We start from the raw sequence: 20629 nt of genomic DNA on the forward strand, positions 1-20629 counted from the left end.
TTCCTCCAAGTCAAATGTAATTTTGTACGGAGTATAGTGAGTTTTCCGTCTCTCGTGGAGAATTATTTTTCAATTTATTGTAGAATGTACAACCAATATCAATCCTGCACCTATTCTAGCTTTCCAATGATAACTTCTTCGAAATTCAAAATTCATCAGTCATATCTCGAATACGTATTCTCTGAGTGTTAATCTTTGGTGAAAACAGAAATTTTAAACTTAACCTCACTTTGGACTATTTATGTGCCAAAATCAAGGAATTGAAGAAGTTTTGGGCAATTGCCTGTTTCTCTTTCCAAATATCGTGTTTGTGACTGTTCTAATGAATAAATAAATAAATAACCTTCAGAATACTTAAGAATTTTCTTGTATTTTCGGCAGGTTTTCTTCGTGCTGAGGAAAAAAGACCGTCAGATCACGTTTCTGCACATGTACCATCACACGGTGATGCCGATGATCTCATGGGGAGCAGCTAAATATTACCCGGGTGGTCATGGCGCTTTCATCGGGATGATCAACAGCTTTGTTCACATAATCATGTACACGTACTACATGATGGCCGCCATGGGACCTCAGTTCCAGAAGTACCTCTGGTGGAAGAAGTACATCACTACTCTCCAACTGGTAATTATTGTTCATTTTCTCGGATAAAACAAAGTGGGGCTCAATTCAGAACAAGAATGTCAGCATTATCTCATTAACATCAATGCTCTCTGTATGATATAGTGTGGTCTAGTGAATATAGCGCATGCTTAGCAGCCTAGAGGTCCCGGTTTTAAACCCACAAATGAACAAAAGTTTCTTGCCAGGTGGTGAATTAGGTGGATGTTACCAGGTCACTACCACGTATTATTAGATGGGCACGTTAAATGTCGGTCCCAGCTGATATGATCAGTCCTGAGGCACATCGACGGCGATGTTACATTCAGGCTGTGTGGGATCTTCCCGTAAAGGACTCCCCACCATCAAAAGGCAAAACAAATTTATCATCTAAAAATTCAATTCACTTTTACTGGAATACTTCCCAGTTGTAATTCAACCAGTGTTGAGTGTTGACTGTTCAAAGCGGTTCAATATCCAAGAAGATACATTTTATTTTTAGATATTCCACTAATTTTTTCATAGGACATTTTATTTAAAACCCTGAAAATATGTAGCAAAGTTCATTCTGCCTCGTCCATACACTGCAGGACATGAATTTTTTCAAATTTATTGCCCGTGAAAGGTTCCTTCTAATGATTTGTAGCCTATTTGTCTCATTTAAGGTTTTAGCTGTTCACTATGTACTATATGAACTTGTAAGTGTCTGAGTAGTATAGAGAATGAAGAATGTGGAATAGTGAGTGATAAACCAATATAAGTAAATTAATAAAAACAATATTAAACTATTGTAGTACCCTTTATTTTTTCTAAAACTTAAAAACAGTTCAACGACTAGTCAAAGTATTTTCATTTTCAAGTTTTTGAAAAATAAAGAGTACAACAAGATTTTTACATTGTTTTTATTGATTTGCTCGAAAGTATCCCATATAAGTGAAGTGTTTCTACCAATACAAGTTATTATAAAGTCATTCACATTTTTAAAAATTCATTTTTCAGAGTCAATTCTGCCTGGCCTTCCTGCATTCCTTCCAGCTGCTTATCTACGACTGCGAATATCCACGCTGGTCGCTATTCCTCATCATGCCAAACGCCGTATTCTTCTACTACTTGTTCAATGACTTCTACAACAAAGCCTATGGAATAGATGACAGCAGACAACGGAGAAAACCAGAATCAAGCAACGAGAAACCTGAATCAAATGGCACCGCAAATGGACACGCATCAAAATCAAATGGACATGTGACTAAATCAAATGGCACCGCAAATGGACACATGTCTAAATCAAACGGCGCCGCAAATGGACATGTGTCTAAATCAAATGGACATGTATCCACATCAAACGGTAATTTGAACCAAAGGAATGGACAGGCTACAACGTCAAATGGACATGTGACAACAGCAAACGGCCATGTGAGCAGATCAAATGGACATGTCCCAAACACAAATGGAAACATTGCGAACGGCAATGCAAGTAATTCCAATGGACAAATACAGAAACAATTGCCAAAGAAAGACCAGTAGAAGGTCTTTTATCATAAGATATCAGTGTGAAACATTCATAAACCTTTTAGGTGAAGATGAACTGAAATTGTATTTGAGAACATTTTCCCTAAACTCTCAGGTTCAAATTAATATATTATTGGTTGAGACTCACTTGAGTGGATCTTGAAAGAATGATTCAAGTTGCAATCAAGTCGAGGAACTCCAATGACCTTTCAAAAATAAGTGTCGGTGTGAAAATGGTAAAGGACTTGAGAATTTCATTGATAGTCCATTTCTAGAGAGCTTACAGGTTGAATCTATGGTGTTTATTCTGTGATTGATTCCAATTTGATATTATAACTTCACATTATTCGCAACTATCTGAACGTCAACCCACCATCAAATTAATGGTTCGATTATTCGAGAAAGACTTCCAGATCCAGTTTTATAGAATATCATCATTTTGCACTGAAAAAATTCTCGAAAAATTATTTGCTTGGTAGTCTCTACTATTCCTTTATTTACACATAATTTTCCTCTATGTTGTCTTGGTTTAATACGCATGTATTCTAGAAAATAAAAATTCTATGAATTGATTAATTTAAATGATAAAAATATGATAATTTATTATACTTGTGAGATTTTAGATTGATTAAGAAATCTTTCACCATGTGCCTGATAACTTGCCTCCACTACAAGCCTGAAACTTGCCTGAAAAATCTCAATCTGTACCTTCCATGACTCAATTAGATATGAATAAATGTGCTCCATTTATGTAATTTATTAGGATAACAATGAGCATTGTTATATTTATGTAATATTAAGATGAATTTCTTGTAGTTCTTTTACATCTTCATCTTCTGTACTATTTAAAATCTGGTGGAATTTAAGCTAGAGATTCTGATGTCTTATGTGCCTTCTGTAGACTATTGGATGTATTAATTGACTGAATTAAAAAAAAATTACCAAGGTATCTAGAATACATTGACATGTATTATAGATACCTTGATATTTACTATATGACAATAATTAAAACAATGAGTGAAATTCAAGACATGATAGGATTTTCCTCATTCAGTACTCTCGAGGTGTTCCAAATGTGTGATCAATGATTATCAAGGACAAAATATTTTCAAATTCCAAATCAAAATTTCATTCAAAAAGTGAGACTAACAATAATTATCATTAGAATGGAAAATATTATGATAAGATCATATAATTAAGATTGTGTTGCAATATTAGAGTCCAGTAGGGAGGTTTTTCTATTACTATAACTCAATTATTGACATGTGAATTATATATTCTACTATTACTAGCCTAAGTTCATGCTCCTCCATACTGGTTTTCCTCTTTCATTATATATCATAGTACTTAAAATTGAAAATGATAATTAATATTTCAGAAAAATATGATGTATAATATAGTAGCCTAAAATGTGAATAGAAATTAGTACACCCATAGTGAATGATCTCCATAGCTTCATCACTGAAGATATGATTTAAAACTGTCCCAAACAAAATATTGAATGATAATAGTAATTTTCATGACATAGAGTTAGCCTGAGGTTTTTGGATACTTTTTTTCCACTATGTTAACCAAATGTAAAAGTTACTTTTTCAATAGAGTAGCTAACCGTCCTTAGTTACTTGTAGTTACCAATAGCACGTGATTTTGATTTGTTACCTCATCCTAAACTGTGGTCATTAAAAATATAATTATCAATGTTCTGATGTTATTGAGATTTTCTCATTAAGACTATACTATATAAGACTATACAGGATGTAAATGATGTATAATAGTATCAGAGAAAGATTATTTGATTCATCATTGTGTTGAATTGATCTTATAATATTCTCAGATTAACCAAATTTGATCAATGAAAATGTGACTCAAAATATGAAGCCTGTAATTTGAGACCAATAGAAAGTACTTGTACCAACTAGGCACCATAAAGATCAAAAATGATTCTGTGAAATATATCAATATCATAATGAACTTCAATATTGATAGATATAATAAATTAATATTTATTCTGACAATAGAAAATTATATATTATTTCATAATCATAAAATAGAGTTATCAATTATTGTTATTTATAGGTACTTTTATATCTATTAGTCTGTATCGTGTAAATATAATGAATTAAGGATCTTTTCGGAGTGAATTCTCTTACCTATCTGATCAATAATAAATTTTAGTTTTTTTAAGATTAGTTTCAAGTTTTATTTCGTTGCTATTATATGCAACAATTAAGTCTTGTGTGTATAAATGGTTACACCATTACAGTGAAGTTTGATATTCTGGTGGTTCATTATATTTTTTCATAGGTTACAAACGATTTAGCAACGTTGCGGAGATGAAAAGGTTGGAGCTATCAACTTTGTCAAATAAGGTACAAGGATAGCAAATCATATTGATCAGACTGCTTGCTTTATAAATAAAATTTCACCATGGGCTATAATATAAACTCAACTCCAATACAACTAAAACTCAGTACAAAGTGGATTTACTGTAGGAGTTACCAGTTACCACATTATACAATATGGTTCTCTTCATTTTCAGTATATTGAATAGGCATGCGTGATAATGTGACAATAGGTATGGCTGCAAAAAATAGTTTCAATTATTTCTGAGAAACTTTCTCGCTTTCACCACCAACTTATCTTTTAAAACAAAAATGTTTCTACCATGTCGAAAATTTCATGTTTTCTGCTGGAAATGTCTCGACATTGATGAACATAATAATTGATTAAAAAATTACTATAGGTCGGATAAAAATTATCCAGACACAAATAGAGAGGAGACATTCTCCTCGCTAATTTGATATAAAATTATTACGCATTACGATGCCCCATGATTCTGAGAGAAGTGATATTCAAAAGAAAAACAAATCTTCCCGATATTCCCAAGTTTATCATGAAAGTTAAATTTCCTTTTAATCCTTCAACCCTGAAACTTCTTTAGCACTACTAGGATGTCGGGGATAATATTCTACATCCAATTCTGACGTTGAATTGAAAATTTGAGAAAGTTGCAATTTCACACGATTTGGCAACCCTGTAATTTCTTCGGATAGCGGGCCTCAAAGTTAGTAGACAGAAGGTTGGTCACTCATCTATAGTATTTTAGTTGAAATGCAATTGGAGTGGGGGAACTGCAGCCGTGACGTAGGCTGTAGTACAGAGTAGGCAGAATATCGCATTCTTGAAAATCATACGGTGACCTATAGTCAAATTATATAACACAAACATTTTCTGACATGCAAGCTTTCTGTTTCTGCTTTACATTAATCATCAAAACATTTGAATAATACAAGCATTTTGCAATATAAAAGCAAAAAACCCACCTACTAACCTTCCTTTCAAACCCTTAAGATTTCTTTATCTTCTAGGTCGTGTTTATATTTTGTAGTTTGGCTATATATACATCAGCTTGTGAATTTGGGGGATGAGATATTTTGATTCTCGTAGAACATGTGCTCTATACCAGCATGTGTTTAGTGCATTTATATGAATGAAATTCATTGGATTTATCGGGATCGGTTTATTGTTTTATTGCAATGCATTGGTTTATCAAGATTTTTTATGGGTTAATCCGAAATTATAATAGTATAACGTTGTCTACTAACGCTTTTCCAGCTTATTAACTTTTTCGTGTCACGTGTTTAGATTCTTGAAAAACTTTCAAATTCATTTTATTCATACAAGTTGAATGAACTTGAAATATTAAAAAACATCATTAGAATCGGTGATTAATTCGCTATAAGCATGGAGAATTTTTAAGTTCTAGGCCAATCTTGAGGGGATTAAACGACGATGTATTTGAAGATACAGTGAATAAACTGTATGCTCAGTGTGTGGTTACTCTATCACTTTTTTACTACACGTGACGTCACGCTGGCATTCCCCCCACCACTTCGAATCTTACACCTGTGAGTGATCAACCTTCTGTCTACTAACGTTGAGCGGGCCTAGTATCAACTTATTTCACACAGACTATAGTAAAGTGGAAATCGCATTGAAGATTTCCAACCTCCGATAGGAAAAAAACCTGAAGAAAGAGAAGAAGAAGGTATTGCATTAAGAAACTCATTCCTAAGAAAAAACACATATTCTTGGTTATAATAATAATTATTGAGCCTAGTACCATCTTTTTGGGAAAAATATTAGTTTATTAGTATCCATGTTTTGAAGAAAAATATCATGGTCATGAGAGACATTGACGACTAAAATAGAAACATATATTATTCCTTACCCAATAGATCTGGTTCACTCACAATCATTTATTTGATTTTGTACTTGACGTGAGAATGAAGAAAGGAATAACTCAATATCAGGAATGGTGGGACATGAGACGTTTGCGTACAGGACTCTATAATACCAACTAAACTATTGAAATACGAAATTTTTTATAATCATGTTTAAAATATTATCGGAGAGGAACAAAGCATTTGAATTACGAACTGTTAATAAATTTATAATTTATTTGTCATTATCTAATACACATTAGTAGAATCACTTTCTTACTAGTACAAATATTCATTACCTATATATAATATATATATACTGCTCTATCTAATACACATTAGTAGAATCACTTTCTTACTAGTACAAATATTCATTACCTATATATAATATATATATACTGCTCTATAAATATTACAGTCGTTGTATAATATCTTCTCAAGTTATTATTATAATAATTAATTATCCTATTACAAATATATATTCACAAACGTTAAATATACAGTATGACGTGGTTTTAATCATTCAATTCATTGCTCTTGAACGATTTGACGATAGAATAAACTCCATTTGAATTTACTTAGCATTATGAATTAGTACTCAAACAGATTATGAAAAATAGTAAATTCCTAAAAAAGGCTATTTACTCAGTCTTCAATCAGAGAAATCCTCAACCGTATGATAACAAGAACAATTACTTCAGATTAACTACAGTATTACCTGATATTATTAATAAAATTACTGGAAAAATAATTTTGGTCCATAGTAATTTCATTTAATTAATTATGTCGGACTAATTATGTACAATATGATTACATCGATGTTCCATAATAATCATTATTCATAATTATCATTTATCAATCTATTAAGAATGAATTCAAGACAACCTATGGTATCCTATTTATACTAGATACAGAGTAGAATTCAAGTTACCACGTACAATATACTATCTTGTTATACATCATTATTTTCTAACAATATTGAGTTGGAAAGCTGAATTTTTGTCGCAAAAATGATATCTAAGACCATAATTGAGCCAAATACTGTACCTAAGAGATATATTATCATGGACTGTTTTTACATAGCACACAGATTAAGGTTTATTTAAATTCATTCTGAAAAAATAATTAATTGACAAAAGTATACAATAAAAAATATACATTAATTGTAATATTTACAATACGTTAATGAACCTAGGCACAACTTGAACTAAGAAATTATTCAATAATATTATTCTGAATTCGTTTCTCAAATCTATTGAACAGAGCTGAATGCTTTTTTTCGCTATCAGTTGACCAAAGTTTGGATAATCATTCAGAAAAAAACAATAACAGTTACAATTTATCTCTACCAATTTACATGGCCTTATGTATTCTTCATTGATTAATTTATTAATAATACAATGGCATGAATGAATTAAAAAAGCCTAGAGAGTTTATAGACTATTCAAAACTCACAATATTCATACATTAAAGCTACTCTTAAAATTATTGACCTGGAAAATTAAAACCAATAATGTTGCAAGAAATGAGAGTCTCATCTTATTTGGAAATTCTAGCTCTACATTCTCTTGTATTTCTTCCTGTTCAAGCTATTTTCCATTATCTAGTTGACACTTTCAAAGAACAGTTTGTGCTTGACTAACTTTGTTGGCTCATTTTAGTCATCATCCCAATTTGATGTTGTCTCACTCTGCCAACGTTAACTTTTTTGTGGTCCCACTTTGTTGACATCTTAATTTGTTGTCAACCCACTTGACTCATTTTGTAAATTGACTCACTTTGTCGGCCAGCCTCTTAGTCATCGTCCCACTTTGATCTCACTTTGTTATCGACCCACTCTGATGTCACTTTGTCGTCGACCCACTCTGACTGAAGCCGTACCTGGAAATCAGATGCTTCAAACTGTCAGAATTTCTCCTCAATAACTCAGTTTCCAATTCAACCAATGCTGTCAGTTTGATGTGAATCTAGTGAGGATGATAGATATATCTTTTCAGTTTATCTTCTTTCTTCCACGCCGGAGTCGGGGATCTGAAGAGGAAGATGACAGTATGCAGAACAGCCATAGCCAGGGCAATAATCACTGGCGGCCAGTAGGGCAGTACTTGCGTCCAGTTGAAGGGTACAGCTGACTTGGGAGAGAGACCGTAGAAAGAGAGAGCAGCAGTGCCGTTCGGTATAGGACAGGGCAGTTGGACTATGATGTCTTGCTGCTGGACCTGAAAGAAAGAAATTCAACATTTTATTTCCACAATTATTCATTCATTTATTTATTTATTTTTTTATTTACCGTATTTATTTATTTATTTATTTATTTATTTATTTATTTATTTATTTATTTATTTATTATTATTTATTTATTATTTATTTATTTATTTATTATTTATTTATTTATTTATTTATTTATTTATACATAATTATACAGTAATTATGAATGATTGGGAAAGGAACAACTGGCTTAAAGCCAAATTATCATTACATAACTTTTTGTGTACGGTAGTTGAGAAGTTGATATTGTGGTAATTATTCATATTAAATAAAAAGACTGAGAAATTTTCAAAAACCACAGATTCTATTCACCAATAAACTTACACCATTGTCAATCTCTGAGAGAGACCATAAACTAAGATTATCAGAGATTGACAAACTTTGACAAACCGGTCTTTCAAACTTTATCAATAAATCTGTAGTTTTTGACAATTTCTTAGTTTTTTTATTTAATCATTACATAAATTGTACATGCCAATTGGTATACGAGTGACAAAATGTTATTTTCACTTTTTTTAAATGTAGATGGAGGATAAATGTTGTTTATCCTAACTTTCAACCCTAAACTTTCAGATAACTATTTCAATGATTAAATAATAAATTTTCATAATAGAGATTGAGTATTTAGTTCATTAATTATATTTATACATTGTTGAAAACGATCTGGAAATGTTGCACAGCTGGACAAGGATTGCGCTATCTGCTTTGTCGAATGATAGAAAAGGATAACAACATCAATGTTAATCAAATACTACCATTATTTGTTTATTCAATTATCCAGTATTACACAAGTTTCCGAAAATTAATTGGTATATGCGTATTTCCACAATAATAGAAAAGTAAGCTTTGTACTGGATTAACTTTTGTTACGGTATTGTTCAAAAGCAATTGATTATTCAAGTTTTATTGTAGATTGATAACCACTGTTAGTTCATTGCTGCTGAATAATGATTATACTAATTATAATGTAATACATTCTTCTGGGATATTTTGATTTTGTATTTTGTTGCTTTTCAATGTAGCCTATAATTAGAAAGAAGAATAAAAATCTTAGTAACCTTTTTTTGAAATATTTAATCACAACATGTTTCGGACATTGATACCATTTTCAAGTAAGATCACTTGAAAATGGCATCAATGTCCGAAACATGTTGTGATTAAATATTTCAAAAAAAGGGTACTAAGATTTTTATGTTTCTCTCTATTTCTATAAAAGTAGCCCTATACAGGAAAGAGATAGCCTATAATTATTTGATGTGTACCGATGTGAACAATAAAACTTGATTTGATCTGAAATACCACTGGCTTGAACCCAGAACAGTTCCAATTATAATTTAAACAACAGTCCAAATTTAGCAAAGTTATTTATCACTTTCACATTCTCGAATTATAACGTGGGTCTCACTATAGCTTCAAACAGTATTCATACTGATTGCAAGAAAAAGACTTTGATGTTGTCAGTAAAACTTTTGTTTCCATTATATTTGAATTTATTCCACCATACTATTTAGTTCCACTATATTTGAGTTTATTTTCGCTCACCTGTCGATTGTTGCAAATCATCTGTGAAGCAATGGCGGCCAGAGTGACCGGGGAGTACTCTCTGGCTAGGAGACTGGGCATCATCCATCTCACGGGAGACACCAGGCCGAAGTAGTTGGCCTGCCAGGGGGGCACATCCGCCAGGTACACCGGATATCCGGACACCAGCGAGAACACCACCAACACCAGACCGGAAGCGATGGCCGCCGTCCGCCGGGACCGCCACAGTTGGCTGATGAGCCTCAGTGTGTAGTAGAGGCACATCATGTGTACCAGCATTGTGCCTAAGGGGAAAAAGGTGATGTTGAATTGAATATTTGGAGAACCTCCATTCATGAAATCTACAAATCCTATACTATTAAACGTGCAATTTCTGTTTATATATAATACATATGTATGTGACCGGATCTCAATAACGGCTCTAACGATTCTCACGAAATTTGGAACAAAGTAGGTTTATGATATAAAAATTCGATTGCACTAGGTCTTAACCCTGGGATAACTCGCTGAAGGACATTAAAAGGATGAATACGTCCTTGGAAAAACAGCTGGAAATTTTGTCGACTGTCGACTAATGGAAGTGAGTGAACGAGTGCATGTGTGGGATATTCCTCATCTGATCTCACAAGAAAAATAATTCAGCAAGAAAAACTTATTTTCGTTTATTTCTCTTTTTTAGAAAACATGTTTACTTCAGAAAGTCCAAAATAGTAACTAGATTTAGATGCTGTTAACTTAGTGTAGAATAGTACGTAGTATATTAACAAATATTGTAGCAAACATCGTACATCATTCTAAATTGAATTCATAGTATACCGGTACCTATTTGTAATTGATGATGTGTTTGTTTTTGAAGTGTGAATAAATTGTTATTTTGATGAGTGATAGTAGCTTAACCTAGATTTTGATTTGGACTGTAGTATAACATTTGAAAAGGGACAGTTTTGGGCATAAGCCTGTTGTGCCTCCTCATATAACTGTAAAAATAACTTTACGACTGAGAAAATGAATAGATAAATATAAACTATAAATTCAATCTTTCGTTACAAATTTTCTATGCTTTTACACTCCAGAACGAAGCTCGGTCCTCCGATTTTACATCTTAATAGGGTTCAAGAAAAATAGCTAGAATTAGCATTAATTAGCATTCGAATAAATGCAATTCCTTATTGATTCCCATCTTTAAAATGGTAAGATAATATGATTAGACACCTGGACTACACCCCTCTGCAAAACACAGTTTGATAGGTGAATCCACTTGTAAATGTAAAACAACACAACTTCTGTCAAAACATTATAATTTTTTCCAATCTGATTATGCTTTTTTGTGTAGAAGTTGATATTGTGGTTATTATTCATTCATATTGAATGAAAAAGACTAAGAAATTGTCAAAAAACCACAGATTTATTGATAGAAAGACTGGTTTCGGTTATTACACCATTGTCAATCTCTGATAAACGAGTTTCAGAGCTAATCTCTGAGTTTATCAGAGATTGATAATGGTGTAATAACCGAAACCGGTCTTTCTAAACATCAATAAATCTGTGGTTTTTTGACAATTTCTTAGTCTTCTTCATTCAATCTGATTATGGCTTAAACCAGAAAAGTATTTTTTTCTTCAAGTATTCAATAATAACATCATGAAATCCTTGAATTTCTCATCGAAAGATATTGTTCTCATGTGGAAAGCAACAAGAAGGACAGAGAATTGAGAGAAATAAAATCATAGTATTCTACCTGAGGATATTGTTCCTTGAATTGAGTCCTTCAATTCAAAGGTTCTTAGCAGCGTTGATTTTTGACACATTTTTTCTATGTATTTAAACACGACATGCAGTCAAATATTTGACTGCATAATGAGTCTAAATACATAGAAAAAAGTGTGTTAATACAACGCAGCTCGGAATGAATCAAGAAACCATCACCGTTGATTTTTTACTATCATCTATTATCACTATTACTATCTAGCCTATGGCAGATACACAACACTTAAAGAGCTCAAAAGTCTCAAATGCCTACATATATACACTGTATATTTCCAATTTCTTTGACATCTTGTTTAGTGTTTCGTCAGGAGAACACAAGTCTGACCGAAATTATTTTACTTACTTATATAGATGTGGAATCCGTTGGGTGTTTGTGAGCCCTGATTATATAATGCAGTCATCGCGTAGGCTGGAATTATATAAGCAAGCCAAACAAACAGCACGGCTGGAAAGCTGATAATAGCCTGGAAAAATAACATTTTTGTTGAAATTTAGAACTATGGAATCATAGAGCTATGAACTCGTCATGAACAAATCCTTATTTTTGATGGATACGATGTGACTAGTTGAAGAGAAAAATCTTTTCCTTCTAGTATACATAAAATAATATTTTCCTACAGTTACGTTGAAAAGTGGCCATTGCTGCACTGATTACAGAACGCAAAGAATCACTTTTCCGCTGTAGTGCGGGAAAAATTTTTCTGCACTCCAGATTTGCAACATGGCAACACAAAATACTTAGTAGGTTATATGGAGCAACAGTGCAGCAAAATCAAAATGAAGTTGGTAACAGTGACTGCTGTGGCTGCTATAGTGAGCAGAGGTGCAACGAAGCACAACGCGCTAATTATTATTCATTATATATTATAACCAAGGACAACGAGGACTTTAGGATTTTAGGATTAAGGTTTTTATCAATAATAAAATTACACAGAAAAACATTTGATGCATTTCAGGCAATTTTACCCATAATTACCCACTTTTCATATTCAATGGTAACTGTAGGAAAAACTTAATGTGAAATACGTGCGCAAAGTTCCTCTGCTGCACTCAAGAAACCAAACGTTTCTTTCGGTGCAGCAAACTGACACTTTGCGTACTAGTTGCACAAATAACTATTCTAATTTTAGCACCATGAATGACGACTTGCATACATTATTCTACATGAAAAATATTAGATTACTCACAGCACAGGAGAAGGATCCGTCCCTTCTGGAAATGTTCTTCAGCTTGTGTTCAAAGTTATTATTAGCCTACTTATCATGTAATTACTAGATTCATTACATAATTCAATACTACTAATTAATAAATAACTTATTAATTATTATTAGGTTGCTACGTAGAGTAGTGTATGAGATCACAGACAAGCAGACAAGCAGTAATAGCACAAGACAAGTGCTGGACAGATATTATAATTGTTCAATGGACAAGAACAGACAGACAAGTGTGTAATAGCACATTCAACAGTTGTACCTGTGTTAATAGTATTGAACTAAGTATTCCTCTCTCGATTTTGATCAATAATAGATATAGTATCAATTTGACTTATATTACTTACTCAATTATTGATAATTTATAATTACTTCATAATTTATTCCTGAATCGATTTATTGAGTTTGGAAGGTAGGTAGGTAAAAATTGATATTGATATATCATTTTGAATTGATAAAATTGAATAAATGTAATTGATAGGATTGACAGTTGTACAACTCTCAAGATATTTCTGACCCTAATGTATTTCAATAATGTCTATTAAAATAGCTTATATACTCACTGTTATAATGATAAAAATTAGCCTCGAATAGAGGCCATCTCTGATATCCATCTCGGAAGCTGCTCTCTCGGAACTGCGAGCGTCGCTCAGAGTTAGCATCAGTAGAATGGGCAGTGAAGCAACGCACATCATTGTATAATGGAATCCAATCCTGCAATGAAATAAAAATAACTTTACTCAATTCAAGAACATTTAACAGAAGTTTGGCATATTCACTGCAACAAATAAAAAATGGTTCATGTTTACATGTATGCATGATTTTAGGTATTCCCTATCAGAAGCAAAATATTCAATATTTCTGGCTCAAGTGAATACTAGTAATTAATAAAATCAATATTTTAATAATTATCACTAGAATTATGAATTAATTATTTATGGATGAACTTCATACAACGCACAAATGGATCATCTCAATAACTAGTAATATTATAAAATAGTAACCCAGCATGTTGACTCTTTTACTTTGGTTTAATCTTCAGGTTTAATGGTCTATTAGATACAATAAGTAGTGTATTAATAAGTAGTGATCAGAGGCACTGTAAAAGTTGGACCACTGGGAAAGAAAATGCAGGAGACAAGGATGAGGTGGTTTGGGCATGTACAGCGACGGGAGGAGGATTATGTTGGACAAAGAGTGCAGGATTTGGTTTTGGATGGTGTCAGAGGACGAGGTAGACCTATGATGAGGTGGGGAGATAGAATAGCGGCTGACTTGCGGAAGAGTGGTTGGAGGAGAGAGGAAGCATTGGATAGGGCTTTGTGGAGAGGCAGACTAAGAGGAATGAATGCCGACCCCATTTAAATGGGATAAGGCACAGCCAAAGAAGAAGATACAATAAGTAGTGTCCTAGAAACCAGCCCATTATGTTTTATCTCCACAAAAAACAGGGCTCCCATTCTCATCAACATTATCGACTCTATATCATTTCTGAATACAGCGTTCAATTTAATTGCTATAATTAATATAAATGGTCTTCAACTTTCAATCATTTCGAAGATCTGCAGAATGTATTATAGGATTACTTGAAGAATAAATAGTAGGAATAATGATAGAACAAAATAGTTGAAAAATACCTGTCAGCATAGAGAAGTTGCGGATCAGATTTGGGCACATCCCAAAATATAGAACCGACAGACAAGTGTGTAATAGCACATTCAACAGTTGTACCTGTGTTAATAGTATTGAACAAAGTATTCCTCTCTCGATTTTGATCAATAATAGATATAGTATCAATTTGACTTATATTACTTACTCAATTATTGATAATTTATAATTACTTCATAATTTATTCCTGAATCGATTTATTGTGTTTGGAAGGTAGGTAGGTAAAAATTGATATTGATATATAATTTTGAATTGATAAAATTGAATAAATGTAATTGATAGGATTGACAGTTGTACAACTCTCAAGATATTTCTGACCCTAATGTGTTTCAATAATGTCTATTAAAATAGCCTATATACTCACTGTTATAATGATAAAAATGAGCCTCGAATAGAGACCATCTCTGATATCCATCTCGGAAGCTGCTCTCTCAGAACTGCGAGCGTCGCTCAGAGTTAGCATCAGTAGAATGGGCAGTGAAGCAACGCACATCATTGTATAATGGAATCCAATCCTGCAAGGAAATAAAAATAACATACTCAATTCAAGAACATAACAGAAGTTTGGCATATTCACTGCAACAAATAAAAAATGGTTCATGTTTACATGTATGCATGATTTTAGGTATTCCCTATCAGAAGCAAAATATTCAATATTTCTGGCTCAAGTGAATACTAGTAATTAATAAAATCAATATTTTAATAATTATCACTAGAATTATGAATTAATTATTTATGGATGAACTTCATACAACGCACAAATGGATCATCTCAATAACTAGTAATATTATAAAATAGTAACCCAGCATGTTGACTTTTTTACTTTGGTTTAATCTTCAGGTTTAATGGTCTATTAGATACAATAAGTAGTGTATTAATAAGTAGTGATCAGAGGCACTGTAAAAGTTGGACCACTGGGAAAGAAAATGCAGGAGACAAGGATGAGGTGGTTTGGGCATGTACAGCGACGGGAGGAGGATTATGTTGGACAAAGAGTGCAGGATTTGGTTTTGGATGGTGTCAGAGGACGAGGTAGACCTATGATGTATGATGAGGTGGGGAGATAGAATAGCGGCTGACTTGCGGAAGAGTGGTTGGAGGAGAGAGGAAGCATTGGATAGGGCTTTGTGGAGAGGCAGACTAAGAGGAATGAATGCCGACCCCATTTAAATGGGATAAGGCACAGCCAAAGAAGAAGATACAATAAGTAGTGTCCTAGAAACCAGCCCATTATGTTTTATCTCCACAAAAAACAGGGCTCCCATTCTCATCAACATTATCGACTCTATATCATTTCTGAATACAGCGTTCAATTTAATTGCTATAATTAATATAAATGGTCTTCAACTTTCAATCATTTCGAAGATCTGCAGAATCTATTATAGGATTACATGAAGAATAAATAGTAGGAATAATGATAGAACAAAATAGTTGAAAAATACCTGTCAGCATAGAGAAGTTGCGGATCAGACTTGGGCACATCCCAAAATATAGCACCAACAATAAGTGAAAGTATGGCAGCGAGAAGAACATGAGTCAACCAGTTGGTCAGGCTGGTCGGCTGTGAGTAGATCAATTGTCTCCTGTGAAAAAAAACCAGAATCAATATAGAATTTTTCACGATACATTGTTTTATTCTCTATTTGCATTTGAAAAACTTGTCATCACTACCACACTATGCAACCTACCCAAGCCCTCCTCCTCCTTCTACTTCTACTTTTATCACTTTCCTTTGCTCTTCTTCGAACTCGTGTTCTTTCTAATATAATGAATAATTATATAATAATAGTTATGTCCTTCCACGAACGCATAACATCCACTGACTTGTGATTGGTCGATATCCATAAAGCATTTATTTTCCAGAATTCGAATAAGTTTCAAGTTTTGATCATTTGTACTGTTAATTATGAATATATTATGTATCTGATTAGGATAGCAACTCCTATTTGAGAGTACTGTATGTATAACTGTAAGTGTAATACTGTAAGTATTGTATGAGTACTTGCTCAAGAACAAATGATAAAAATGAGCCTCGAATAGAGACCATCTCTGATATCCATCTCGGAAGCTGCTCTCTCAGAACTGCGAGCGTCGCTCAGAGTTAGCATCAGTAGAATGGGCAGTGAAGCAACGCACATCATTGTATAATGGAATCCAATCCTGCAAGGAAATAAAAAACATACTCAATTCAAGTACATAACAGAAGTTTGGCATATTCACTGCAACAAATAAAAAATGGTTCATGTTTACATGTATGCATGATTTTAGGTATTCCCTATCAGAAGCAAAATATTCAATATTTCTGGCTCAAGTGAATACTAGTAATTAATAAAATCAATATTTTAATAATTATCACTAGAATTATGAATTAATTATTTATGGATGAACTTCATACAACGCACAAATGGATCATCTCAATAACTAGTAATATTATAAAATAGTAACCCAGCATGTTGACTTTTTTACTTTGGTTTAATCTTCAGGTTTAATGGTCTATTAGATACAATAAGTAGTGTATTAATAAGTAGTGATCAGAGGCACTGTAAAAGTTGGACCACTGGGAAAGAAAATGCAGGAGACAAGGATGAGGTGGTTTGGGCATGTACAGCGACGGGAGGAGGATAATGTTGGACGAATAGTGCAGGATTTGGTTTTGGATGGTCTCTCACACGAGGTAGACCTATGATGAGGTGGGGAGATAGAATAGCGGCTGACTTGCGGAAGAGTGGTTGGAGGAGAGAGGAAGCATTGGATAGGGCTTGTGGAGAGGCAGACTAAGAGGAATGAATGCCGACCCCATTTAATGGGATAAGGCACAGCCAAGAAGAAGATACAATAAGTAGTGTCCTAGAAACTAGCCCATTATGTTTTATCTCCACAAAAAACAGGGCTCCCATTCTCATCAACATTATCGACTCTATATCTTTCTGAATACAGCGTTAAATTTAATTGCTATAATTAATATAAATGGTCTTCAACTTTCAATCACTTCGAAGATCTGCAGAATCTATTATAGGATTACATGAAGAATAAATAGTAGGAATAATATAGAACAGAATAGTTGAAAAATACCTGTCAGCATAGAGAAGTTGCGGATCAGACTTGGGCACATCCCAAAAATAGCACCAACAATAAGTGAAAGTATGGCAGCGAGAAGAACATGAGTCAACCAGTTGGTCAGGCTGGTCGGCTGTGAGTAGATCAATTGTCTCCTGTGAAAAAAAAACAGAATCAATATAGAATTTTCACGATACATTGTTTTATTCTCTATTTGCATTTGAAAAACTTGTAATCACTACCACACTATGCAACCTACCCAAGCCCTCCTCCTCCTTCTACTTCTACTTTTATCACTTTCCTTTGCTCTTCTTCGAACTCGTGTTCTTTCTAATATAATGAATAATTATATAATATAATAGTTATGTCGTTCCACGAACGCATAACATCCACTGACTTGTGATTGGTCGATATCCATAAAGCATTTATTTTCCAGAATTCGAATAAGTTTCAAGTTTTGATCATTTGTTCTGTTAATTATGAATATATTATGTATCTGATTAGGATAGCAACTCCTATTTGAGAGTACTGTATGTATAGAGTACTGTAAGTGTAATACTGTAAGTATTGTATGAGTACTTGCTCAAGAACAAATGATAAAACTATTTGATTTGAATAATGTTATGTATTTTTTACCCATATCGATCGTTCTTCTGGCATCTGCATGTCGTTTTGGTGTCGTGTCACCTCAAACGTTATGCATGAAACGGTAAACGGCAACTACATATTTGAACGGTAGGCCTACCATATTTGTGACTGAAGTATATTATTTAATCTTTTTTGTCTACAGTAACTATTTTCACATTATCAAATAAAATGTAATGGATAAATTTGAGAGATAGAATTCAATTTGTGAGAGATATTTACTGAACCATATTATTTGAGCTTTAAGACTACCATACTCATGTCTGAAGTAAGTACTGTACTTTATTCTCCAGTCTACAGTAGCCATTGTCACATTTTATTGAACCAGTAGCCATTGTCACATATTATTTGAACTTTAAGACTACCATACTCATGTCTGAAGTAAGTACTGTACTTTATTCTCCAGTCTACAGTAGCCATTGTCACATTTTATTGAACCAGTAGCCATTGTCACATATTATTTGAACTTTAAGACTACCATACTCATGTCTGAAGTAAGTACTGTACTTTATTCTTCAGTCTACAGTAGCCATTGTCACATTTTATTGAACCAGTAGCCATTGTCACATATTATTTGAACTTTAAGACTACCATACTCATGTCTGAAGTAAGTACTGTACTTTATTCTTCAGTCTACAGTAGCCATTGTCACATTAGCGTGTAAAATAAAATACATTAATTTGAGATATATAATGTGTGAAGTGCAATAATCACTGACATGAGCAAAGCAACAGCCTGTGAGCATAGGTTGGCAGTCCTGGTCTTGCCAGGCAGGGCCTGCGGTGGTCCCGGGTCGGAGAGGGGCTCTTGTCGGCGCCGAAACAGTTCTGCCAACTGCTCGATGCGTTGCGACGACTCCAGCATCGCCTCTGCCGAAAGGTCATCCAGGGTTACCAGGTCAACTGCAAGCCAAAAAATTTGTTTATTCATTTATCAATTCAAGATACACAATTCATTCATGAAAATAATTGTGGGAGTACCAACAGGTACAAACAGCCCAAAACTGTTCTTCAAAAAATTTGTTTCATTTGACATTTCTTGATTCAAGATACACAATCATTTTTCATTAAAATAATGGTGGGAATACCAACAGGTACAGGCCAAAACTGTTCCTCAGCTGAATTTTGATCTATATACCAATCCAGAAATGAGGTTATGATTTTCCACTTCATAAATTGCCTGAGACAATGCGTATCATGACAATGATAGTACTGTAATGTAGGCTACCTGGCTACATAAATAATTATTATAGTTCATGGTGATTTGAGTAAGATATATTTGTTTTTAGTAAGTTTTTTCGAATTCTCTGTTTGTACAGAGTGAGCACGAGAAATATTAACATTTTAGAAATAATTGACCGAGCGAAGTGAGATCTAAGATTCAAGTCGACGGTTTGGCATTTCTCTTGTTAATGTGGCATAATAGGCAGAACTGTTTCGGCGCCGACAAGAGCCCCTCTCCGACCCGGGACCACCGCAGGCCCTGTCTGGCAAGACCAGGACTGCCAACCTATGCCACATTAAATGTTTAAATGTTTAAATGTTTATATGTTACGCATTTACGGCAAAACGCGGTAATAGATTTTCATGAAATTTGACAGGTATGATCCTTTTGTAATTGCGCGTCTACGTATATGCAAGGTTTTTGGAAATTTTGCATTTCAAGGATAATATGAAAGGAAAGAGGAACCTCCTTCATACGCCAATATTGGAGTAAAAATCAGACTATAGAATTATTATTCATCGTAAATCAGCTGACAAGTGATTACACAGATGTGTGGAGAAGCTAGTCTATTGCTGTATTTCCATAAGGTCTATAGTTTTAATCAGGTACTTGTGGATGAGAATACTGCGTGAGGTCTACTGTTCACAGAACTACTAGTATAGCATTATTAAATTTTCAAGATACTATTTATTCAACTTGAGTAGAATAGTTGTAATTATATGCCATTTACTTCACGGTGTACGGAAAGGTGACATCCTTCCTCCCAGAGGCAATTTTCTATTATGTCCAGGAAGCTCCTCCCCACTCGTTTGGATGTTAATAACCAGGGGTGCCCACGGGGTTTAACGCAGACTGCGTCATGGCCTTGGGAGAGGTTGAGCTTAAAAATAAATCTTGAGGAGGGTCATTTGTGGG

At 33.6% G+C, this 20629-nt stretch overlaps 2 protein-coding genes across 4 annotated transcripts in view; one reads left to right on the forward strand and one right to left on the reverse strand.

Moving 5' to 3' along the window:
* Positions 1-4047, forward strand: part of LOC111044264 (elongation of very long chain fatty acids protein 7) — a 56599-nt gene extending 52552 nt beyond the window's left edge. For all 3 annotated transcript variants that reach the window (XM_022329357.2, XM_039440240.1, XM_039440241.1), the window contains 2 exons: positions 382-624; positions 1600-4047. In XM_022329357.2, coding sequence (XP_022185049.1) covers positions 382-624; positions 1600-2124 — 768 coding nt within the window. In that variant the 3' untranslated portion in view covers positions 2125-4047. The remainder of the gene's footprint in view (positions 1-381; positions 625-1599) is intronic.
* A 3357-nt stretch (positions 4048-7404) lies between these two features.
* LOC111044260 (ATP-binding cassette sub-family G member 8) overlaps positions 7405-20629 on the reverse strand; it is a 118898-nt gene continuing 105673 nt past the window's right edge. Inside the window, exons 12-17 of the mRNA XM_039440242.1 lie at positions 19209-19392; positions 16231-16371; positions 15153-15303; positions 12253-12373; positions 10143-10426; positions 7405-8551 (exon numbers count right to left, since the gene is read on the reverse strand). Coding sequence (XP_039296176.1) covers positions 8300-8551; positions 10143-10426; positions 12253-12373; positions 15153-15303; positions 16231-16371; positions 19209-19392 — 1133 coding nt within the window. The 3' untranslated portion in view covers positions 7405-8299. The remainder of the gene's footprint in view (positions 8552-10142; positions 10427-12252; positions 12374-15152; positions 15304-16230; positions 16372-19208; positions 19393-20629) is intronic.

The sequence above is a fragment of the Nilaparvata lugens genome, chromosome 13 (genome assembly GCF_014356525.2).
Source record: "Nilaparvata lugens isolate BPH chromosome 13, ASM1435652v1, whole genome shotgun sequence".
In the NCBI taxonomy this organism is placed as follows: Eukaryota; Metazoa; Arthropoda; class Insecta; order Hemiptera; family Delphacidae; genus Nilaparvata; species Nilaparvata lugens.